Source organism: Thermobia domestica, chromosome 8 (genome assembly GCF_964235325.1).
Source record: "Thermobia domestica chromosome 8, izTheDome1.hap1.1, whole genome shotgun sequence".
Taxonomy (NCBI): Eukaryota; Metazoa; Arthropoda; class Insecta; order Zygentoma; family Lepismatidae; genus Thermobia; species Thermobia domestica.
In genome coordinates, this window is record NC_137461.1 from 285,196,560 (window position 1) to 285,223,262 (window position 26,703).

Below are 26,703 nucleotides of genomic sequence, written 5' to 3' on the forward strand. Positions count from 1 at the left end.
GTGGGGTTTTCTCGGGGTTCTCCCGTTTCCTCCCACTTTCTTCATTCCACCATTTCACTCATCTCTTATCATCACCGTCTCTTTGGCCTAACCGGCGTAAACGTGGGACGTAAAACTTAATGATTTCATTTTTTGGGGGGGGCGGTTCAAGATCCTCATCGTGTGGCTTAAATCAGGTGTGCAATCAGGTATGATTGAATATTATTTTGCATTTTCAAGCTTTGTTTAAAGGTTGTCTTGAATCTTGGTAGGCAGAAGACCGATAAATTCATTTTCCATTGTTTTAAGTAATGTACACGTGTTTTATCGGTAGTGAGCCTCCTCACATTTCAAACATAATATTGTCAAATTTTGCAGGATGTGTTCTACCAATTAAAAGAAAAAAATCCAATGTTACTTTTGTTAAGAGTTTCATTTGTACTTCTAAACGTCAAACTTTGAGTGTCATGAAATTGAACAATACAAAGTATGCGTTTTGGAACTTAATGCCCGTGTTCTGTTTCGTCTTGAACAAGGTGTTCATTTTCTTTATCAAATGTTTTATCCAAACGTAACCGTTTGTTCAACTCAAGCTATAATTGACAATTTTTTGCATGAGCCGGGGACTTCTGCCAATCCCGGGGACTACTAGTCAACACTCTGATCAAATTCTGCCAATCAGAATAATATTGATCTCTATCTAACAAGAGATGAATTTAAATTTTCAAAGAGTTTACAGGTAGAAAAAAATTACAGAATTTTTGGTTACAGAGTATATATCAACCAAATCCTTCGAACTTATTCCCCATTACACAGCTGTCTTACATAGCAGCTCAGAGAAAATTTTCTACCTTTAGTGACAACACAAAAGTCAAAGACAGTTATTTGTGCAGGAGGGTCTCGTTGAACTATTAATTTTTCGGATATCGATAGTGATTGTAGACGGACAGTCAGTTGGTAGTATCATGGGCTTGTTTTTGGGCAATTCCTGACACGTCCTTAATATAACATCTATTATTAAAAAGTTAAATTTCCCTACATTTTATCTCATATTCGTAAAATCTTCCTTTTTCCCCTCTTTAAAAAATCTGTCCTGAATCTCCCTGCGCCGCGGGAAATTTTCCTCAAGTTAGCATAAGTGTAGTATTGGCACCAATTGATGTATGAGTCCATTTCAATTGTAAAGGGATATTTTACAGCGAGCAAAGATTCGACTTTATTGTCCTTTTGATGTATTTTATCTGTATCTCAGTCTGCACAATAGTTATTTGAAGCTATTTAGATAATTTATCATCATAGTATTTTCCCTAATGAAGATTCACATTTAAACACAAAATGTCTTTTCCAGTTTGGAGCCACTTTAACCCTGACGCCTCCTGCGATCGCGTAGTTCGCAGGATTCTAGATCCGGCCCTGACCATATATGTGTTTTCTATATGTAAATTCTGAATATCACATACCTTTCTGTTTTCCTTTTTGTTTTCTTTTCTCTGTGAAAAATCTGGCAACACTATAGGGTGATTGTGCCTAAAGTCAGCCGTCTCCAGTAGTCAGTCATTTGTAGTAAAAAGCACATTAAATAAGCATGTGGTAGCCTGTTATCAAACAAATAGTGAACTAAAATCTAAATCAGAGCTCCAGTAGTCAACCTTATGCGTTCTGGCCTGGTGTGACATTTCGTGGCTGAAAAGAAAAATTAGCATTTGATGCTGCTGATGCAAGTAAACATTTTTTTAATAAAAAAAATCAGGAAGAAACTTTACTTCAAAGTTAAGTTAAAACTACAAAGGGTGTTCAAAAAGTTTTGCACAGTGGTCTCTAAGTTTTTTATTTGTTTCAGAAGGAGAATGAATTTTTTTTTGTGAACATACTTGGAACATTTAGCGATAAGTTGGTATATAAAAAGTATTTTCTTTTATTTACAGGTGAGCCATAATGGACCGTGAATTAGATGTCAGGTTGCGACAACGGTCGGTGATGGAGTTCCTCTTCAAGATCGGCGATGACTCTGCCACATCGATTCACAGGAAGTTGCTATCTGTTTATGGGGAAGACACATTAGATCGCAGCAGTATCCAACGGTGGTTGCAGAGGTTTAAAGAAGGTGATTTCTCCCTACTGGACAATCCACGATGCGGTAGACCATTGACGGTAGTGAGTGATGTGAATAGGAATACCATTAATCAAATCATCCAAAATGACAGATGTGTGACGACACGACAGCTTGCTGAAATGACTGGTTTGTCATTAAGTAGTGTGGTATCAATGGTACAGTCACTAGGGTACAGAAAAATCTGTGCACGTTGGGTGCGTAAATTATTGACAAGAGAAATGAAAAAGATAAGGAAGGATGTGTGCAAGGGTCTCATGACGACCTTTACTGGAAAATGGAAACAGTGTTTTGACTGCGTTATTACCCAGGATAAAACATGGTTGTTTTTGTCCGAATCTGAGAGCAAAACACGTCTGAAGGCCCACCTGCGCGGTAAAACATTTGATAGTGAGAAAGACCTTATTTCCTGTGTCAAGCGATGGTGTAAAAGTCAATCTCCAGAATTTTATCAAAGTGCATTTACATCATGGAAAGAACGTTGGACCAGATGTGTCACAGCTGATGGAGGCTACATTGAGTAGATTCAGTGTATAGCTAAATGTTCCAAGTATGTTCACAAAAAATTTTATTCTCCTCCTGCAACAAATAAAAAAGAAATAGAGACCACTGTGCAAAACTTTTTGAACACCTTTTGTATATTGTAAAATATGATAGTATGAGTTATTGCTTTCTTCGATGCATGAATGTCTGTAGTTTGTTAAAAGTTTCGTAATTGTTGATACAAAACAAGATATTGCGTAGACACAAGGGGGAGCTGACAACAGGCTGTATAACGTTTTCCGATACTCAGCCATTAGGGGCTGACTACTAGAAATATGCATGATTTGCGTTATCGCATTAGAATTTTCCACTTTTGCAGATGAAAGCATACTCGACACAAAGAAGTAGCGGTAAAAGACCCTTGACTTCGTTTTCCAGTGGTCAGCCCCTCATTACTTTCAACGGACGACTACTGGATGCATTCCTGTAGTCAGCCACCTATCATTCATTCAATTTAAATGCACATTTCGACAACTGATACATTTTAATTAATATGTATAAGGCTTTTCTAACGATGTAATGAAAAATTAGGTCTTATGAAAATAAAAATATAAGAATAGTCCAATTATAATATCAGCCACTTCAATTCTTGTATTTTTCTGGAACTGAGGGGAAAAAAGATTACGGATTTATGACTGGTCTGAATTCCCTCTAAAATTTAAAGGACAGGTAATGAGTATTTTTTTTTACCCTGATCATAGGTTAGTCTTTTAATCTAAGGTACCTATGAGGAAATCAGGGATATCAGTATCTAATTGATTTGATAATTTAAATTATTCTGCACAGTGTCGCGTTTCTGCTTATTTTCTTCTTCCAAGGCTGCAACTGCTCTTTAACTATTATTATTATTATTATTATTATTATTATTATTATTATTATTATTATTATTATTATTATTATTATTATTATTATTATTATTATTATTATTATTATTATTATTAATTGTTCCGTTCCTAGAATTGCCTGATTTCCAAAACAATACAGAATGTAACTCGTGTTTCTCATTCAGTACCTCATAGCGTAGCTACAGTTTCTCATAGTAGCCTACTTGCTTTCTAAAACAATCTAATTAAAAACGCAGTTTATCTTTTTAGAAATATAAGTAAATTCACGCATAGACGCACGCATTACTAATTTTCTTGTGGATAAAAAAAAATAAAGATAGGACTACAACTGCAAATAACTTTTGTGATTGTGAATAGAATTAAGGGATATTGAGCGTCTATCTTCAACACTCTGAGTTTGACTCTATTTGTTGTAAATAAATACTGTAAAATAATGAAAATTAAGTATTTTTGTAACGTATACTGCAATAATCTATAAAATGGCTATAAACAATAAAATGGAAACATAAAAATTGATTTCACTCGATGCGGAAATTTCCCTTTTAATGCCGATGCTGTGGACTACATCAAATGCATTCAAAATGCCTTAGGAAACATGAATGACAGTTATCCAACTGATGACCGACTCCGCACAAAAAAATTCAACAGAAGTGTATTAAAACGTACCAATTAAATTCGTTGAATATATGAAAACTAATCTTGAAGAGGAAGGAATGAATATTGATGTAATTCTTGAAGAAATCGTAAATGCGAAAACACTCCCCTTCCAGATTTTGAAAAAAAAAAAAAAAACACCTCTCTTGGTCTGGACCAATAAAAGACAAGACACCAGTGGCTTTAACCAGCAAACAACTCCTAAGTGCGATTTCTTCAAGATCCTGGAGAAACTACGAGGATTTGAAAACACTAAAGAAGGAAAGAGCCGAAGAACAGAAAACACGTCGTAAGATGAAGAGAAACCAGAGAAGACTGGGAATGAAGAATAAATCCCAGTAACTTTCTAAAGGACGAAAACACAAAGCGAAGGAGGGTGAATAATTTAGAAGAGGAATCATCAAACCGATCCAAAGACCATGTTAGGTGTGCAGCTTGCACCGAAGACTTAATTAGTGACGTTGAAGATGATGAACTTAAAAATATAGGATGTGATTCCTGTGAACGTTGGTATCATCTGAAATGTACAACTAGGAACAAATTATCATATGTTCAAGCTTCCAAGAAAGATTTTGTGTGTATGGTTAAAAAGTATGCTGATGTTATGTAACCAAAAGTTCATTTTAAAAAATGATATATCATGAAACAGCTTATTAGTTTCGACAGTTTTTTTTGAACTTTTGAGACTATGCAGGCACGTAGCCAAGGGGGGTCCGGATCCCCCCTTTGAGGCCAGAAATAAAAAAAATTAAGGAAGGATAAAACGAAATGAAATGAGTAAAAGAAGAATCGACGTTAAAAATAAAAAAAAATACAGAAAGCTTTTGGTTACTCTTTCTTATGAGGAGATTTGTATTACTTGCAATACATGGTGACGAGGTGAGTGAGATATCCTGGAAGAGTCAGGGAATTTGAAATTTCCGGAAGTTATGCAATTCTTAGAATGTCTTCTACTAGTCAGAGAGATTTCAAGCTTCTGAAAGCATAATGCCGGTTGTGTAACAGCGTGGACATTTTTGATAATAATTTTTCGTCATCGCATGCTTGCAGTATCAAACATGTTATTTCAAAAACAATTTTCTACTACTCCTTTAACCTGTCACTTGGAACAGACAGTAGTGAAACAAAAACTTATGTGAAAATAAAGTTCTGTTAACATTTGATTCAACAGAGAAAGGAACGCAGATATTGTAAAATATTTTACAAGACATTATTGAGTTTGTACACTCATGTCCAAAATTATTGTCGCATGTCTATAAATATGTTGTTGTAGGAGTATAATTTGATAACGAATTCGCCCTGTATTTCTTATAGTGTTAGTATGTGTATAATCGGCAAAGACATGTAAGTGGCAAATTTTGTCAAAAAAGCAGTAAATAAGAACAATGAAACAAAAATATTTTTTTTGGCCATTTAGAAACATTTCACTTTACTCACTCTAATTTTCGTATTTATAATTCTTTCCCTATGAAATTTACCACAAATAGGGTCTATACATTTCCCGATTATACACATGGTATCAGTATTAAATGTACCCTGCAAAATCATTATGGAATTATATTCTTACAAGAAGACAGTCATAGATATCCGACAATCATTTTTGACATGAGTGTAGTTTTTATAATAGCGAATATGTACTTTTTATAATAGTTGAGATCGTAATGAAAGAAAAAATGTTATATTTGAATGAACAGAGGAAGAACGTAAATATTGTAAAATCATTTTCAATACTTTTTTTTTTTTATTATTTTACTCGAGATTTTTTCGTAGTCTGTTGTTAAAATACTTACCAACAATCCTCATTTTATTGTCCTAAAAACCAATATATGTTGATAGTAAAGTAGTTTGGATTGATTGGGCCTTCAGTGTTTCATGTCACGTCCCCTCCCCCCTCCCGTTACGAAATCTTGGCTATACGAACCAGTATATGTTCCAGTAAAATAGTTTAGAATGATCGAGCCCGTGGTGTGGTGACCACAGTATTTCATGTCACGGATCCCCCCCCCTCACGAAATCCTGGGTACGTGCCTGGACTATGCAGTTACTAATACTTTTTTTAAGCATTCTGGTCTATTTAAGAACATGAGCCTAGGCTCATTTGAATAAGTTTGCATAGCATATATTAGAAAATTAGCTTAATAGGTATACTTTAAACGCTATTAATTAAAGTGTAATATTTTGTACTTTGATTTAGATATACACAAAGGTTTTGGTGTGTCCTCTGTAACAGCTGAATTTTATTTAAGTCTGTGTAAGTGGTTTATTTACGTTTAAATCCATGATATTGAATGCGGCTGACTACTGGGGTGAATACTAGCTGACCTCTGGGTAACTGGTGGCTGACTACTGGATTTTTACAGGTGATTTTGGAAATTTGTTAAAAATCGAGTTAATAGTCTACTTTCGCGCACAATCATGCTATGTATTCACGTTTTAAGCTTTATTCGTTGTACTCTCGCGATGTGAAGGAGATGTGATGAGAAAATCTACATGTAATAATTTGTCGAAATGGAATTCACCCTTAAAGGCACATTTGCTGGCACATTTACCCTATGCGATTTCAATTTTAACTGTCCAGATTACAAATAGAACCGCTTACCTATGCGTGTTCGGTAAATACATTTAGTTACATCATTTAGAAGTTTGGGCTGGACCTGCATTTATTTTATGAACAGTGTTGAATTCAGGCATGTTCAAGGGGGACTCAGCCCTCCTTGAATATATATGTATATGCGCCCCCTCTAGAATATCTATACACATGCATTAAAATATTTGCTTTTTTCTGTTTATTTTTCTCGGAAATAAAAGAGGCTTAAAACCAAAGATTTTTTTGTTTGTTTTTGCCCAGCCTAATTGTTCAAAGTAACACAACATGTTCTCGCATAAAGTCGAAGTTAAATAAAAGTTTGGAAATTAGATACAGATTCACACAAATGCTTTACAACGTTAGTTAGTGAAAAATGGCAATATGTTGATTATTGCAACCAACCAGACAATAACAAGTCGAGAGTTTTGTTGCGACAAATTCCTACTGCTCTATTGCAATCTATAACAGAGCCCGCCTATTTTTTTTTTTTTTTTTTTGTCCCCCGCTTGTACAAAAGTCTGAATTCAACACTGTTTATGAAAACCAAAACTTTAATAGAAAACATTATTTCAATATCCAAACCCTGTCATATTCAATAATACAGTCAATAGATTACGATGCTCGATATTGAGTTATATTTGTTTTTGTCTAACAACGAAATGTTGCTCACTTATTCTAATCCAGCATCGTGTTTCCTATTTTTTATTTATTTGTATAGACATTCTGTAACATAGCACAAGTTTCATTTGTTACGCATGAAGTGAAATTGTGATATTTATTCTGTTACTTTTTCTGTATTGAGCTGGCAACTACTTTTCCGTTGCCAAGCAACGCTGACAGCGGCCAACACGGGAGAAGCGATATCGGTATCGGAAATGTGTTCACTGCGTGTATCGTTAAATAATATGTAAACAGAGACATGGAAATGTGTTTGTATCAAATATGAAGACTGACTCGATTTATAATATGTAGAGTTTAAGACACCTTTTCAATGATTGTGTGCTGGTTATCGCGGTAAGTGTATTTATGTTCCAAATTCATTTGTTACTCGTATATTTAAATTTGCCTGTAGTTGAGCTGTTGATGACATTTACGCTTAGTTATTTCTTATTGAATATATACAATTCATTTTGTTAGTTTTCTATGCTAGGCTCGTGCTCTCTAATGTAAAATACGATAAGAAATTACTTATGATGGTTAAATTATGAATGAAGTGATTAATAATGTTTATTTATGCTCTAGGAAAGACTTGTTTAAATTGGATTCTTTCGGTTTTCTTTTCCTTTAGGCTTGTGTATAGCCCGCGTCCCTCAGTTCTTTGTCACCGGAACTGGAGGAGTCACTACTACTACTGCTACTACTACTACTACTACTACCAACGGCGCCGATTTCTATAAATTTGGGGGGAGGGATTCAGATGCAAAATGCATATATGAGGATTTTAAGACAAATTGCATTCAAATTATGTCAAATATTGTATATTCATAAATAAAATGCGGGAGCCTGCATGAGCTTTGGGGGGCAGGTCGCCCTGGTACCCCCAGGATCGGGGCCTTTGACGACTACTACTGCTACTGCTACCGGTACTAGAAAAATACTACTACTACTGCTTCTACTACTTCTACTTATATCGAGAACAGAACCCAACCAACCCCTGCGGGGCTTCTAGCCCGTTCCTACTACTAGTACTACTACTACTATTGCTACTAACTACCACTACTTCTACTACTAATACTACTACTACTACTACTATTACTACTACTACTATTACTACTACTACTATTACTACTACTACTACCGCTACTACTACTACTTATACTAAAGCTTCCTTACCACAATATTTACATCTTAAATCTTTATAACATGCGATTCCGATCCATTATGAATTAATATGAATCGTTAGAATCACTATGAGTCGTTAAAATCACTGGTGAAGCGCGCTATACTCAATCCTTCTTTTATGTCGTACTTGTATTTTTTGTCTTTCTTTCTAGTGGCTAACGCCTATATCTTCAGAGTACGTGCTCTCAGGCTCGACTTCGGGAGAAAGCACAAAAAATTAATTTCACAATCATTCACTTCCCATTAGTCACTAGCAGCAGCGCAAATCTGTCTATATAAGCGAGTTCAAAATATATTTATGAAGGTAAAAAAATGCTGTGGACCATCAGGGGAGCAGAGTTGTCTTCAACATTGGGAGACGGGCAGATTTGGAGACTTATTTTGGAGGAATATCAATTTTGTCTCACTTTCCTTTGTGGCAATCAGACACAAATCATCACATTTCTCCATACACAAAAAAAGAAAACATATTTCAAATCGGACTATTGGGGGGACAGTCGCCCCAGATCAAAGACTGGAGGGAACATGTCCCCCTCATTCCCCCGGGATTTGCGCCAGTGGTCACTAGTTTCCTTTAGCCTAAAAAGCATAACTGTGCGACGTTTATACTCAAATGCAAAAGGAGACAGTGATGATGATGATGATAATAATAACAAAATGAAATGAAATCTTTCAGTTTAACACCCTTTAGGCTAAGGGAGACGATGATTAAGACAAGTGAATGATGATGGAAGAATTGATGGAAGGAAAATGTGCCAGGAAACGGGAGTACTCCGAGAAATTCCACGGACACGATGTTGTCCACCACAAACATACGTGGTCTGGGATAGAACCAGAGACCTTACACACCGCAAGATCGAGCCGAAGTCTCATGAAACACCATCAACTTTATTATTCTCAGAGGTTACATGTACATCTCACAGATGACGAGAAGAACCCTAGCAGAAATAGTGTGACGTAGGTATGGGCTCGCCCACTTTTCGCACGGGGGTTTCTAATGACACCACGGAATAGCACATATATAACTTTACCCGGAGTAGCAGACGATATCTAAGTATAGACCACACCTCAAAAACCTAAAATGAACTTGACCATGTCGTTGCCCTTTCCCCGCTTCCCTATTTTAGGGTTCTTCTTGTCATCTGTGAGCTGTACAAGTTAAAAAATTATCTAACAAATAAACAATATGAGCAATTGGTAACAGGTAATGAAAACGGCAAATTTTTCGAGTAAAACAGTACACCACTGCCATATTATTCGAGTAAACAGTAACATTATAAGGATAATAGAGCGTCACAGCAAAGGCCGCAGCCAAGAATTCAGTTATAAAAATGGATAATTCCACACAATATTGGTCTATTGAAACACAATTTCTCCAGAAACATCAACCACCGCAAGGCATGTTGGCGTTGCGTCCACGTAACATTGATGCGTGAAAGTTTTGGTTTGACAAATCGATTGCGGTTGTGATTTGACATTGAAAATATTACACTACGAATGAAATTAAGTTTCTTATGTAACACTGCATAGGCAACAGGACAAGTTAGGTTTGTGACGAATGAACACCATACAATATACCGCCTACCAAAATCTGCCGAATGCGTTGAGAATTAAAAAAGTAAAGTAAAGGGCAGGATTGAATGATATGCAGGTATCGTTGGTCAATAGATAGTTGATTGTTATCGAAGTCAGCCCAAGTACTAAGGTATATACAATAGTTTCCTCACAGGAGTAAGTACAGGCTTTTGGACGTTGATACCCCATGTTGTCTCAACTCTGAGCCACTGGCCGTGCCTTCCAATAATAACGAAATGATGGAATGAAGTGCAAAAAATTAGGATAGCCTTTTCAGTTTCACCATGAACGAAATGCATGTAAAGTTACGCATTCAAAATGTAAATTGCTACCCACTACCTTTCTGCTTAATCAATCTCATAAAGGAGAAGTCTCAAACTGGGAGACTAGAGGGTGGAGTCCCCACATAGCACTACTATGTACGGTGAGTATCCAAAATTGCTCATAAAGTGAGTATTCAAAACAAGTTCATAAAATTTTTCCATTGCAGACGACCATAAAAGGTTAGGATAGTGTAGGCTATAAATATTTGATATTGTTATGCACTATCTTCGTCATTACTATCTACAAAACATTTCCCTAATATCATTCCTAACTTTTAAAAGCCTTACTCAAACATTCAAGGCCAAGTCTGTTGGCTTGCATTTAGACATCTGGATACCTAACTAAGGCTATAACAAATTTGCTAGCTCTGCAATAATTGCAAGCTTGCATCAGATTTATCAGTAAAACCTCGTATAAAGAGATCCTTAAAATGAATTTAAATTTGAATATCTGTTTGACATAACTTAAAATTTATATTTGACAATGCCATACACAGAGAGAATCTCTAAGGTTAAGTCTATTAAGGGCAAACGTAGACTTACCGTAGACGTGATTGCTTACCGGGTATCTCTGTCATTGATATCGTTATATACAAAGGCAACACTCTATATGAGACAAGCACATTATTTTTTCTACCTGGAAAATTTTCAGTTTTTTTTTTAAATAAAAGCGGAGGGGCTGTCCTAGAATAGCTCCAGCACCGAGACTATATGAGACATAGACTTATAGATTCAAGGTGGAATCCGAACCACCGTAGTAGTAGGGGTCCCCGTATATCTAGTCGAGTCAGCAAAAATTCCTCGATTCTGATTGGCTGAGAGAGGTCACGTGACGTTAGGCCCCGCCCACGCGGGAAATTCAAATTTTCAGGTCACGTGGTATGATGACCCGCGGGGAAATCCCTCATTCTCTTTTATGACCGGGATTTTTGAAATTTGTTCCCTTTTACGGGTAAGATGTGTGATTCTGATTGGTTGATAGCTGTCACGTGATTTTAGACCCTGCGATATTTGAAATTCGTTCCCTTTTACGGGTAAGATGAGTGTTTATGATTGGCTGATAGAGGTCACGTGATCTTAGGCCCTGGGATTTTTAAAATTCGTTCCCTTTTATGGGTAAGATGAGTGGTTTGGTACCTTGAATTTGATTGGTTGATAGCGGTCACATGATCTTAGACCCTGGGTTTTGAAATTTGGGTATCCTCTTTGATGAGTGCTTTGGTACCTCGATTCTGATTGGCCGACAGAGGTTACATGATCTTAGACCCGCCACACGGTGAACAGGTCACATGGTATGACGTCATGAGTCACCCCGACCTCACCCTGGATTTTTGAAATTTGTTCTCTTTTACGGGTAAGATGTGTGTTTTGATTGGTTGATAGCTGTCACGTGATTTTAGACCCTACGATATTTGAAATTCGTTCCCTTTTACGGGTAAGATGAATCCTTTTGGTACCCCAATGCTGATTGGTTGATAGAGGTCACGTGATCTTAAGCCCTGTGACTTTTGAAATTCGTTCCCTTTTTACGAGTAAGATGAGTGTTTTGGTACCTCGATTCTGATTGGCCGACAGAGGTCACATGATCTTAGACCCGCCACACACCCCATGAGTGAAATATAGAGCGATATGTCGGTGATCCTGTATTTTAGAATTTTGTTCCCTTTTATGGTTATCCTTAAAGTTCCCATGGAGGGTTCAACCTCCTCCTTAAATAACCCTTTTTTGGTATCATGATATTGTACTGAAGTTTACATTAAATATTATCGTTCTCTTTGACAGATAAGATGATTCTTACCTTGATGGAGATCCTGTCCTTGAATTAGTAGTCTATGTCTCTGGAAGTAACAATGGTGAAAGAGAGGTGTCGCTTGTAGATTTCTTATAACACATTGTTGTGAGTTTAAGCGATTTATTGCTCAGTAAGCGCTTCAATTATGGAAACAGCGTTGCCAGATTTTTCTTACCTAAACTGCTCCGATTCTTTTCGAAACGGTTCCGCAGAGTGCAAGAAATTTTAAACTAAAAAATTTTTCGAACTAAAAAAATTTTTGTAACTAAAAAAAATTTTCGAACTAAAAATTTTGAAACAAAAAAAAGTTTCAAACAAAAAATTTTCGAACTAAAAAATTTGAAACAAAAATTTCAAAAAAATTCGAACTAAAAAATTTAAACTAAAAACTTTCGAACTAAATTTTCAAATCAAAAAATTTTCGAACAAAAAATTTTCGAACCCAAAAAAAATCGAACTAAAAAAATTAAAAATTTTTCGAAAAAAATATTTTAAACTGAAAACTTTCGAACTAAATTTTAAAATCAAAATTTTTCGAACTAAAAATTTTAAAAAAATTTCGAACCAATTTTTAAAAATAAGTTTCGTACTAAAGATGTAAACCACATTTGAAAATTTTCAAATTAAAAATTTTTTCGAACTAAATTAAAAATCAAATTTTGGACACTAAAAAAATTCTTTAATTATTTTTCGAACAAAATCATGTAAACCAAATCTTGAATATATTTTTCACCTTAAATTTTCAAGATTACCATGATTTGAAAACAAGTGTTCAGGGTTTCAAGAAATAATAAAACATATTTTTTTTCAACTTGTTGTATTTAACGAAAAGTATGTGGTCTTCCTATACATGTTTATTAACATAATAAATACAGGATCTAGTTAATGAATATATTGGACGCGTCATCATCTTCGAATCTTGTAGCCGTATCCTGTAAAGAAAAAAGAAGAAACGACGGATTACTTTATGAATTTCCTTTTTTTCCTGAAACAATAAAAATGAGTCAATATTGATAAGAGAGAAATAAAACTTACTCGTAAATGATGGATGTGCTTAGGCTCATCTTCCTCCTCGGGTACAGGATCACTGCATTTTTTTTTCACTGATGGATGTTTATGAACTCTTCTGGGTACTGCATTTTTCTTGGTGTTGCACCTTTATGGTCAAGGTTCCTCCTTCGGTACGAGATGACTACATTTCTTCCACTGATGGTTGTGTTGATGTTTATGAACTCTTGTGGGTACTTCAGTTTCTTCTTCTTGGTGTTGCTGCTTTGTGGTTAAGGAGGGAAAGAAGAAAAGGAAAAGGAAAAAAGAAATGGCGGCCTTATTGGGTATTTACAGTTTTTTCTTCTTCATCATCTTCTTTTTCCAGTTCCATCTTCTGTTTTTTAACGTACCCGTACGGAACCGTATCATAAGAATTGAATTCTTTAAATCGACGTTTTGTGTACTGGATACTGTACATTTTTTCTTCTTTGCGTGTGACGATGGTATGGTCTTTGGTCCTGCATATCTTATGGGGGATAGTGATGGTGACTTGTCCACGGCATTGATTTGTAATCATTTCTTTTAGCGTATTGAAATTTAATTGTTGTCCTGCATTGTAATTTAATGTAAATCCTCTAATTTTGCATATGTAACTGGTGACGTTGGTATCCGGATTGTATATTTCTAGGCTGTAATTTTTTGGTCCTCCACTGACAAATGTCTTGATGTATGCTCGTGGTCCGTAAGACTCCATCTCATTCGATAAACATCCCAAGTACGTAGAAGGTTCAATGGTTGGCTCCCCGGGCTTCTCCGTAAATATCACAGAATCCGTGTCGAAATATAAAACACGTTCCTGCAACATTTCCAGGTACTTGTACAGTTCCAGACGTGCCTGACATGTTGTAAATGCACCTAACACGACATTGGTGTTTCGGTTTTGAACAGGCACATGTTCATTGTACTCCCAGAACGCATACAACATCGTATCATTGATGGGTACAATTTGATGGAGTTTAATGTCGGGGGAAGTGAGTTTTTCATAAAATTCTTCCGGCCGATCAATAATTGTGGTCTGGCTAAAGTTTGATCTTTGCGAAAGTTTTCCCCAAAGAGCATTAAGACAAAGCTTAGATAAGCTTCTTCGTGTAGGATTATTTTCAATTTTGGACCGATCCAATGCAATACCTTCACGCTCCAGGACGGTTTGTATGAATTTTGATTTGTCTTCTTCGGTCACACAGGAACTGGGCCAGCCAGACGCTTCCATTTTCGATTTCAAAAACGTATTGATATATTCCGTGAACAAGCCACCTGTTTTCGTGATGGGATCATATTGTTCAATGTCATAATCCCAAATTTCAAAAATTTCCACTGGTTGATATCCCAATTCTATTGCTTTCTGGATTTCATATGATACCCAAGTTCCAGTGAGGCATCGCTCCTGATCGTTGTGTGTACACGTTGCTGTAGGATCTGGGTTCATTTCTTCGGCACACGCAGCACACAGTGGAAAGAGTAGTTTCTTGTTACATCGGTAAGGCAGGAGACCATGATAAAGATGTTGACTTGGTAATATCGTCATTTTGATTAGACCATTGACTTTATTTATTGGTGGTATATTTTCATCACCCTGTAGATAAATTCGTGGATGGCCTACCGGGTATTTAGCACACTTATTGATGTAAGGATAAAGCGAAACAATATCGAAATATTTTATTACTTCCCCTGCTTTTTCGTCGACTTGGTGGTACAATTTCACGCAATTGGTCCTTCCTCCAAAAAAGCTATCTCTTGGATTTAATGGTCTGCGGTTCATGTACGGGTGATTCTTCAGATACGTCGCCATTGCAGGATTTTGTTTTAAGAACTGATTAAATTCGCACTCCCACATTTCATGTACAATGTACCCCAATTCACGCAGTCTTGCATTTTTGCGTTGCGTTCGTTCATAACGGAATTCCATGGTGTCTTCTGGATTGCTGTAGATGGGCTGATTACGGCCTGTAGTAAAACATACTTTACACCCGTGGTAAAAACAGCCAGCATGCTCGTAGACGTGCTCCTCTAACGTCTCAGGATCTTGGTAGTAACCATCAACATGGAATCCCGCAATAAACACTTCTTTTTGTCGGGCCGCATGTAAGATTTGTTTTCCTTCGCTTTTTTCAATGTAGGCCAGCCATTGCATTGCAGCGATCGATTGGGTACTTCTCCATCGATAGCCATGTGCCGGTAGAATTCCTATGGTGTTGGGTTTAAGGAAATTCCGGCGGAATACTAAATTAGAAGCACTGGCAATCGTGATCGTCTCCAAGAAGGGATTCACTTTGGTTTCTGTTTCAAATGACGTCATAAACGAAACGCATGCTTGTCGCAGTACATTGACATCTTGAATACAATACTTGAGAATTTCTTTCTGAAAATCAAACGTGTCATTACGATGATCGTTGTACCACTGCATGAACTTGTTTCTGTCTTCGACGGCCATTTCATTTGCACCATAATACTTCGTTTCTGGAAGTGGTCCAATATACGATTGATTCTCCTTGGTGTTGAAGAAATGCGGGAAGTAGCCTTTGGTTGCGGGTAAATTAAACGCTTTTGACAATTTACTTAATGCCATAGGTAGGAAGTTCAACGAGTCAATGAACGTCAGATTATTCAACGTTAAACTCAGTATCTTGGTCCCATTTAATATGACGTCAGGTCTCCATTGACATTGTTCTACCATAGCCTTTAAAATAAAATGTCCATCGTAGCCCTTAGCATTGTGCGCGACACAGAAAATCCTATTTATATTGGGACGCCGTTCCCGCAAGTACTGGAGAAAATCATAAACTGGATCCTCTCCTTGGAAAATATGCTGGCGCTGACCACACGTACTGCAAGACTGCTGGATATTAGCGTTTTCAACACATGCATAACATACTTGTTGTGCAACCAATAAATTTGGAATGTGTACATACGTATTATCGCCAATATTCGTGTCTTGCATAGATTCTATATCATAGAATATCAACAAGGCTTTCTTTGCGTGCATGAGTGAAGGAACACCAGGTTTCAAACATTGTCGATCGGGAAGCATAAAACATTGATGGGATCCTGGAACAATCTTCTTACAAACATTGCAAAAGATCTCATTACAATCATGATGTCGTTGTCCACTTCGTACAAAAGAATAAACTCTGTAACATCTAGTACATTGCTTCACCATTTTGCATACAGGTTCCCCTTGATGATATACAATATTACGATGATTGTTAAAACATTGTTCGCCGTAAAATTGACGATTGCAGTCGTTGCATAATATCGGCGTTTGAGTCTTGTCGCATAGAGGTCTCTGTAGACATTTGGAGCATGTTACAGGACAATTTTTCACATGTCTGTTACGTTCACTATACTTTTTATGGCACGCCTCACAGTAGAACTTGGTTGCAAAACAAGCAGTTAAGGATTGGATGATGTCAAAATGTCCAGCCAAACAAATCAAATTTATGGGAGTGCGATTTTCATCGTTCGGTCCCTCGTACATGATGTCATGACCTGTGAAACTGGTATACACTGTAATTTTATATTCTTTGAGGTATGCCTGGAATTGTCGAATTTCATTTACACTGGCACCATGATCCAAATTGACTCCTGCATTTGCACATAATGCATCCACTTCATCGTCCACAATACATTTTGTTTGATATTGATACTGCTTATGTCGTTTCATATCTACATTCTTGTATTTTTTCAGGCCAATAGCAATAACAAGGGCGTACGCCAAACACCTTGAATCTTGATTTTTTACACGTACAATCCCTCGCTTGCAACGTAATAATTCTTCATTTTGAAGTACTCCTTGCCGCAAACCGCCATAGCCACGTGGAATATCGACACGATGAAAATGCACGGTGAATGGCTCGTGCAGGAGAAATGCATTGTTACTTTGTAACACTCTTTCGAACGAGGCCCACATCGTTTCCAGTGTCAAGTTTCGTGCTTGGCGAAAACTCACCCAAAACGGTTTATTCGTGTTACGTGGCGATATTACCGATAAACCAACCATCGCCTCATCGTCGACATTGGCTAACAAATGGTCTAGCATTGCTTGGAAACTGTTGTGTACATACTGTATGATATCGGTTCCTACGGGTGGTGCATTAAATTGAACTTCGAGCATTCTGCCCTCGATGTTAAATCGTCTATAATGACGAGTGATTTCATTGCGAACAATAAAACCCGATTCGGCCATGTTAATAAAAGGAGAAAACAAACAAACAGGTACGGTAAAACAAATATGTAATGTGGGGAAAAAAGGAATTGAGCAGCGTGAATTTACTACAAAAGAAAAGAAGAAAGAAAAATCTTAATCACCTGATAACATTCATGATAAATTCTTAACTAAGCAATTCATGTAAAGGTCCTGAGTTTGATTCCCTAGCGGTGACGTTCAGAATCTCATTATGAAAGCACGTGTACTAGAAATCAAAGTTTTTTTTTAAATAATTATGTTACTGAAATGAGTGTTTTATTGTCGTCAAACTCGAGAGCACTACATCAGCATATAACTGACCTATCATTCTATAGTGATAAAAAGAATGCATGAATGAATGTTTCATCAGTGCTGAGATGTGACAAAGTACGCGTCAGCATTTTTTTTTTTTTTTTTCACTCACAACGACCTTTAAATGATGCGTTTGCAAGTTGAAGAGATTCATCAAGCATTAACGATACACATACGTAATTGTCGAAACAAAATCTGTATAGCGTATTTTTTTTTATTGTGACTAAGCGGTTAGCGTACATGCTTCGGACGTGGAAGGTCCTGGTTCAAGCCTCGGTGGGTTTGCTTTTCCACGTCGGGGGCATGTCAAGCCTTTTCTGTAATTTAATATTCTCACACGTTATCATACATTCTTTTCAAAACTAAGCTAAATGGTTGACGTGCACACCTCATAATACATAAACGTACATAAATCGTCTATAATGACGAGTGATTTCATTACAAACAGTAAAACCCGATTGGACCATGATTAAAAAAATGAAAACAAACAAACAGGTACGGTAAAACAAATATGTAATGGGAAAAAAGGAATTGAGCAGCGTGAATTTGAGTTGATTTTTTGATTTTTTAGTTTAGCGTCCCTTTCAGTAGCGAGGCTATATGAGACGTGGACCTACTGATTAACGTGGAATCCGAACCACATGAGCTCCCGCCGGGAATCGAACCCTGGTCTCCCACGCCAAAGGCGCGTATGCTAACTGCTTAGTTCGGGAAATCATAACATTCATGATAAATTCTTAACTAAGCAATTCATGTAAAGGTCCTGAGTTTGATTCCTGGCGGTGACGTTCAGAATCTCATTATGAAAGCACGTGTACTAAAAATCAAAGTTTTTTTAAATAATTATGTTACTGAAATGAGTATTTTATTACTGTCAAACTCGAGAGCACTACATCAGCATATAACTGACCTACCATTCTATAGTGATAAAAGAATGCATGAATGAATGAATGTTTCAACAGTACTGAGATGTGATAAAGTACGCGTAAGCATTTTTTTCTACTCACAACGACCTTTAAATGATGCGTTTGCAAGTTGAAGAGATTCATCAAACATTAACGTTATACATACGTAATTGTCGAAACAAAATCTGTATAGCGTAAAAACTTTTAACCACATATTCATGCACTCGTGGCTAAGTGGTTAGCGTACATGTTTCTAACGTGGAAGGTCCTGGTTCAATCCTCGGTGGGTTTGCTTTCCCACATCGGATCGCTGTCAAGCCTTTTTTGAAATTTAATATTCTCATGCGTTATCATACATTCTTTTCAAAACCAAGCTAAATGATTGACGTACACGCCTCTGGCCCTGGTTCAATCCCGGGGCGGTTGCTCGAATATCACGTTAAACTGAAGGGGCCGCTAATGGTTTCAAAGGGTATCGAACCATATTATTCTCAGGCATAGTTTTAGAAATTTTGTAATGCATTCTTTTCAAAACTAAGCGCACACATTTTCTGGCCATGGCTCAATTCCCGACGGGAGTTCACATTCAACATTAAGCTGAAGGGACGCTAAACCATATCATTTATCGTGCTTAGTTTTAATGTGTGGGGTTCCTGATTCGTACTCCCACTTTCCCATTCCACTAATTCCTTCATAGTCTAAATATTTCGTACTAAAAGTAAAACAGTGTATTCGCGATCCACCCCCACAAATATAAAATAAAAATGATTTTGGAATCTTGGGTGACTCACTGAACTTACCTCAAATTCAATGAACAAAAAGTCGGTGCAATGAAGCTTCTTAAATGAAGACACTTTTAAAAGCAGATCTTCTTCACACGATAGTTGAGAGCGATGTAGGATTTGAAAAATGAAATTTAGATTTTTATTTAGGTCGTTGTGAAAACGATGTCACCGTCAGCCAATCAGAAACGAGGAAATTTATAAAATGACATCACAACGAACCAATCAAAACGCTCGCTGCTCTTGTCATGAATCACGAACCAAAACGATGTGTAACAATCGATCGTGACGTCATTCAAGTTTCTCAATAGTTACAACATCTAGTATCACAGTTCTGATCCCAAAATGCTTTCTGTCAGGATCATGTCACTACTTGTCGTAACTGTGACGACATTTCATTTTCCTCATATTCCATACGAGAATGTCAATGTTTGCTTTTTTTTTCCATGAATCATGCTGACACGTTCGTAGTAAAACTAAAGTAATGCGATCCGCTGACGTTTGCATTTTTTCAATCATATGTGCTTCTATGTCGTCACACAAAGAAGTCTATCAGCATTTTATTTTAATCCACGTTACACTGTCAGATTTATTTTCTTAAAGTATATGTGTATCCTTTTCAAGAACCATGGTTCGAAACCCACCAAGCATAATTAAATCCGAATTCATTCATAGCTAAGCGGTTAGGATACACGTCTTTGGTTTGAAAGACCTGAGTTCGATTCCTGGAGAAACATTTCTTAGGATTTTTCTAAAACTTGGTTTCAATTTCTAGTTCGAAAATTTTAAAAGTTTAGTTCGATAAAAAGTTTGATTTGAGAAGTGTTACACTGTCAGATTTATTTTCTTAAAGTATATGTGTATCCTTTTCAAGGACCATGGTTCGAAACCCACCAAGATCGATTAAAACCGAATTCATTTAAGCGGTTAGCATACACATCTTTGGTTTGAAAGACCTGAGTTCGATTCCTGAAAAAAAACATTTCTTAGGATTTTTTCTTAAACTTGGTTTAAATTTCTAGTTCGAAAATTTTAAAAGTTTAGTTCGATAAAAAGTTTGATTTGAAAATTTTTAGATGTGATTTACATCTTTAGTTCGAAACTTTTGTTTTTAAAAATGTTTTAGTTCGACAAAATTTTGTTTCAATTTTTTTAGTTCGAAATTTTTTTTGGGTTCGAAAATTTTTTGTTTGAAACTTTTTTTGTTTCAAAATTTTTTTAGTTCGAAATTTTTTTTTGGGTTCGAAAATTTTTTGTTTGAAAACTTTTTGTTTCAAAATTTTTTTGTTTAAATTTTTTTAGTTACAAAAATTTTTTAGTTCGAAAAATTTTTAGTTTAAAATTTCTTGTACTCTGCGGAACCGTTTCGAAAAGAATCGGAGCAGTTTAGGTAGAAAAAAATCTGGCAACGCTGTTTCCATTAATGAAGCGCTTACTGAGCGTTTAAAAAATCGCTTAAACTCACAACAATGTGTTATAAGAAATCTACAAGCGACACCTCTCTTTCACCATTGTTACTTCCAGAGACATAGACTACTAATTCAAGGACAGGATCTCCATCAAGGTAAGAATCATCTTATCTGTCAAAGAGAACGATAATATTTAATGTAAACTTCAGTACAATATCATGATACCAAAAAAGGGTTATTTAAGGAGGAGGTTGAACCCTCCATGGGAACTTTAAGGATAACCATAAAAGGGAACAAAATTCTAAAATACAGGATCACCGACATATCGCTCTATATTTCACTCATGGGGTGTGTGGCGGGTCTAAGAGCATGTGACCTCTGTCGGCCAATCAGAATCGAGGTACCAAAACACTCATCTTACTCGTAAAAAGGGAACGAATTTCAAAAGTCACAGGGCTTAAGATCACGTGACCTCTATCAACCAATCAGCATTGGGGTACCAAAAGGATTCATCTTACCCGTAAAAGGGAACGAATTTCAAATATCGTAGGGTCTAAAATCACGTGACAGCTATCAACCAATCAAAACACACATCTTACCCGTAAAAGAGAACAAATTTCAAAAATCCAGGGTGAGGTCGGGGTGACTCATGACGTCATACCATGTGACCTGTTCACCGTGTGGCGGGTCTAAGATCATGTAACCTCTGTCGGCCAATCAGAATCGAGGTACCAAAGCACTCATCAAAGAGGATACCCAAATTTCAAAACCCAGGGTCTAAGATCATGTGACCGCTATCAACCAATCAAATTCAAGGTACCAAACCACTCATCTTACCCATAAAAGGGAACGAATTTTAAAAATCCCAGGGCCTAAGATCACGTGACCTCTATCAGCCAATCATAAACACTCATCTTACCCGTAAAAGGGAACGAATTTCAAATATCGCAGGGTCTAAAATCACGTGACAGCTATCAACCAATCAGAATCACACATCTTACCCGTAAAAGGGAACAAATTTCAAAAATCCCGGTCATAAAAGAGAATGAGGGATTTCCCCGCGGGTCATCATACCACGTGACCTGAAAATTTGAATTTCCCGCGTGGGCGGGGCCTAACGTCACGTGACCTCTCTCAGCCAATCAGAATCGAGGAATTTTTGCTGACTCGACTAGATATACGGGGACCCCTACTACTACGACCGTATTGAGTTAAATTCTATCGAATCCAAAACCATAAGCACTTAAGGCGTACACACCAGCCACGCCTGCTTAAGTGTTTAAGAGGCCTCATCACTGCGAAATTAAAATACCGGTAATTTTACAGTAATTATGTGATATCTTCAAATACAAAAAAGATAGTCGAAAAGTGGAACAAAACCTCCGTAGACAATATTATCTTGCGTGAGATACAGTTATCAAGACTCAATTATCTGCTTTCGATTTCCAGCCATTTAGAAAATCGGCATTAATTTTCGCGTTTCTAAATAACTGCAAACGCAAAGCTACTAGGTGACTCGTGATAACGCTACCGCATGCAAAATAACGTCGTCTAGGGAGGTCTTGATCCACTTTTCGATTATCTTTTATCTATTTGAAGATATCACACAATTACTGTAAAATTAGCGGTATTTTAATTTCGCAGTGATAGGGACTCTTAACTACCACGGGCTCAATATGCTTTCATATAAGGTTGGGAAGAGATAACAAAAAAGACGTGCATATCTTTAGTGGTGTCATTAAAATCATGGATCCTATGATTAGTATAGTAAGTTCAAATAGTATAATTATAACGATTATGCACTTGTATATTGTCCATATTATTTATTTAAGTTTACAGTGACTAGAATTAAGTCATACAGAGTATTTATATTGAACATTGTTGGCAAAACTTGTTGTTGAGTTAGACCTAGAATTAAAGCAAATGCTGTAAGGCTAGTTGATGTTTAGTATGATTCAGCTCATTGAAAACAGCGCAATGCAACTTTTGCGTTTCTAACAGGAATCTAAACAAATGTATTCTATCAGAAATGAATTGCGCCTGCACATCAACAGAAATACATTCCCATTGATGAAATGCTGTGTCATGTCTCAAGTGCAACATTTCTTCATTGTCTATTAAAAGCTGGATATATCCTATAGTTTCTAAGTTAGGGCGTTTTGAAACATGATTTTTCGAATATTCGGTGGTTCAAGGAGACGTTTTTGGACAAATGTTTATTAGAACTTTTTCCTTTATTTCATATAAGGAATCACTTCTCAAAGTTTTTTCGGTGTTGTTACCTTTCACTCTGTACATACATTATAGGTTGTCAAAAATGGTGGATGCGTGGTCAGTGCATCAGCTCTCACTTGTCATTAATTTTGACTTTCCGGACCTGAGTTCGTTACCTCTTAAAATTCACATAGTTCCTCAATTGTCTCATGATACAAAAAAATGAAATCAAAATTTTTCAGTTTTACGACCCACAATTATGCCTTGGAGGCTAAGGGGGGTGATGATAATGAACGAAATGAGGGATGAGAAAAGTGGGAGGAAACGAGAGAATACGAGAAAACCCATACAATGTGGAAGTTCACCACAAGGCCTACTTAGCGCAAACTGGGATCAAACCGGGAACCCACGCACCAGAGGGGGAACACTCTAGCACTGGGCTACCGCGGCACTTCTAAGATGATGGTCAAGGCCCAGAAAATGTTAGTGATCCAACTGGGAGCGCAGCCAGGGATCACACACAACCGATTTATTAGAGTTGAGTTGATTTTGAGTTTAACATCCCGTTCAGCAGCGAGGTATATGAGATAGGACCTACTGATTAATGTGGAATCCGAACCACATGAGCTCCCTCCGGGAATCGAAGCCTGGTCTCCCACGCCAATGGCGCGTACGCTAACCGCTCAGCTACGAAGGAGCTCCACCGATTTGTTAGAATCTTGTGTAGGGTTAAATGAAACTTCTGGAAAGTAAGTTTTGTGTTTAACATGACTGTGATAAATTAAAAGAAAAGTGGTACTATCTAGGATCACAAATAGAATATACTGTACAGAGGTTGTTCAGTTTACATTTGGCCAAGTTCGACTTACCTAAAAATTTAGAAGAATCCATAGCGCCAGGTGCGTAAGTGCTCGGTGCGTTTCCCTTGGTTTCTAACAATAGTCCGACAGCGTAATATCCACTGTAATAGGCTCCCTGAAGAACTGGGAGGGGAATCTTGTCCCATTCCCTTTGCACAGCTTTCCTGAGTCCTTCCACAGTTGTCACGCGCCGTTTTCCCAAAGCCCGCTTCAGCAATTTAAATCCACAATAGTCCATAGGACTTGCATCTTGTGTCGCTTAACTATTAAACACATATATAATTAGTTCTCTATAATATATATATAGTTGATAATATATTACATATATACTTTCAAGTGAAAATTTCGCTCCTTCCCGGTCTAATCCGGGGAAAAAAGAATAAAAAAAAAATCCTAACGGTTTCCTTGAATAGAGCTACACAAGTAACAGGAAAAATATAGAGACTATTCAATAACTTGTGAATCAATCTTTGTTTTTGCGAAAATTAAACATAAAAAAATATAATTATCTTGGTTTTAATTCTTTAATGAGTTCCCTTAAATTCTTTACAATTTTTGTACAATTTTTATACAATATTTATATTCTTGTTCATATCAAATTATATTCTTCGACCTACTATCTTTTAGGCCGTCAGTTCATTTAGCCGAGCGGCCAATATCCATTCCGGAAGAGGACTCATTCGATCCCCGACCGAAGCAAACCTAGTATTATATTTGTCGCCAGCTTGCTCGACTAGACGACTGTTAAAAAATGGGACCTAGTAGAAGACTCACTCGATCTTTTACAGGTTAAAAAAGAAATTACTCTTTCAGCTTTAATTCAGCTGTTCCTACTTAAAATTTCTTAAATAATAGAAAAAATCCGCAGCTATTCATCACTCAGATAGCTGGGTTAAAAAAATCAGAAATGTCCCCTCATTTAAGAGACAATCAAAAATGTTTATCTAAATGCCCCCTCATTCAAGAGACAATTAAAAAATTAAAACTCTAAATGCCTCCTCATTCCAAAGGCAATAACAACTCAGTGAATGCCCCCTCATTCAAGAGACAATCACAATATTCTAAAAAAAAATCCGCAGCCGACATCATTCAGGCGACTGGGTACTAAAAAGCAAAAAAAAGAACAGCGCCTCCTCATTCCGAAAGCGGTTCCAAAAAAAAAATTACCTTTATCTGGTTCGTCGTATAACGACCGCCATCACCTATTAAAAAAAATAGCTAAATTTTATCTCTATCAAATCCTCTTCCAGGCTCACTTATCCCGAAAGAAGAGTTATCATTATTAACTTAAAATGAACAGTCTCTATCATTCAAGAGAGCTGCCCAAATAAAATTAAGCAAAATATTTTAAAAATACTACATCAAAAAATAAAAGGTAGACTCCCTTATAATAGGAATCTAACAAAAAATCCTTAATTCATCCTATCTAAAAATATCCTAATTTCCTAAGATTTAAAAAGAAATGATAGGGTATATCTCAGAGCCGACTACTCATTGTGTAAGTCCGGTTGAGTGGTAGAAAACTTCATCCCTGCGTCCCTTCACTAATGGAGGCGCAGAGGGGTAAGGATCTCTGGGAGTTGTGAAGAAGTTAGTGGTTGAGAAGAGAGTGCCTCCCCCACACAACATGGACCGTATTTATACGATCAGCCTCCCAGCTCACCAAGCATCCATATGTTTATAAAAAAAAATCTTTTCCCACGGCTACTTCTTCTAAGGAGAACAGTAACTAAAGTGCAAAATACTGTATGTAAAACATCTTAAAAAACAATTTAAAAAATTCATGACAATTAATATAATCAATATACTATAATTATTTATGTAAATTATACAAAAATTAATGTGTAGATTTTTAAATCAACACAATCTGGAGACTTAACAGGTACCTCATTGAAAGGTGTGAGGTGCAGGTAGCCAAAGCCGAAACTGAGGATACCAGAAAAACACCACCACAAATAAAATTAATAAAATAAGGTGGAGTGGCTGGGAATATTCAAATTACGGTCAAAATTTACATAAAATGCAAATTACAGGCATCTGCATACTTAATTCCCTCCTTGGAGATAAAGTTGATCTCCTGTAGAAGCCGCCACTGCCACTAATAAATTCGGTAGAGCATATGAAAATTAATTAAATAGAACAACAGATCTCAGGGTACTCTGTATGACAGTCATGGCCTGGAAGCTACTATAGTGAGTTTCACCAATAACAATAGGTTAAAAAAAACTACTATAAACAAACAGGTAGCAGCCTGTTAACACTCACTATACTCATGACTGTATTCTTATGGTTCTATGGGCATAATTCTCCCTGGGCCCCATTCAGGGAGCTGGTCAGATGTACAACGACAAGGGAAAATGTTTCCTTGTCTCACACTCCTGAAACAAAACATTGGAATTAGTGTCAGGTACTCACCCTGCAGGAAAAACAGACCACTAGAAATACTGGGTAAAGATGGCGGTTTATTTCTGTCTTGGCAGACCATTTGATGAATGTTGATACACGTTAACACTCCATTTATACACCAATAATGAATTTTTCCTTTGATGGTGCACCACTCACACACACTATGAAATTTAATATTTCACACAACAATTGCTACTATTAGTTAAAAAAAATAAAAGAGGATTTGTTGAAACTTAATTTACACAGGAGATCTGTTTGATCTCAGAAAAGATTGGATTTTTAATATATAATTAGAGCTCCTCATTATTTTGAGTTCAAAGTCTCTGACTGTC

General features: G+C 36.6%; 2 protein-coding genes across 3 annotated transcripts in view; both read left to right on the plus strand.

Moving 5' to 3' along the window:
• The first annotated feature begins 1,914 nt into the window (after positions 1-1,914).
• On the plus strand, positions 1,915-3,062 carry LOC145692597 (protein GVQW3-like). The gene is made up of 2 exons (XM_081767916.1): positions 1,915-2,247; positions 2,952-3,062. Exons 1-2 carry the CDS (start codon positions 1,915-1,917, stop codon positions 3,060-3,062), a joined length of 444 nt encoding a protein of 147 aa, XP_081624042.1.
• A 4,488-nt stretch (positions 3,063-7,550) lies between these two features.
• Positions 7,551-26,703, plus strand: part of LOC145693666 (dynein regulatory complex protein 9-like) — a 119,133-nt gene continuing 99,980 nt past the window's right edge. For both annotated transcript variants that reach the window (XM_081769899.1, XM_081769900.1), the window contains exon 1: positions 7,551-7,732. Coding sequence is in view for 1 of the 2 variants with exons in the window: in XM_081769900.1 (XP_081626026.1) it covers positions 7,710-7,732 (23 nt within the window). In the remaining variant the exon portion in view is untranslated. The remainder of the gene's footprint in view (positions 7,733-26,703) is intronic.

Excerpts from the sequence above, each read along its gene's own strand:
- LOC145692597 (XM_081767916.1), top strand. The coding sequence starts at position 1,915 with ATGGACCGTGAATTAGATGTCAGGTTGCGACAACGGTCGGTGATGGAG. Across the intron at positions 2,248-2,951 it reads TAAGTAGTGTGGTATCAATG|ATGAAAGCATACTCGACACA; the intron begins GTACAGTCACTA and ends CCACTTTTGCAG.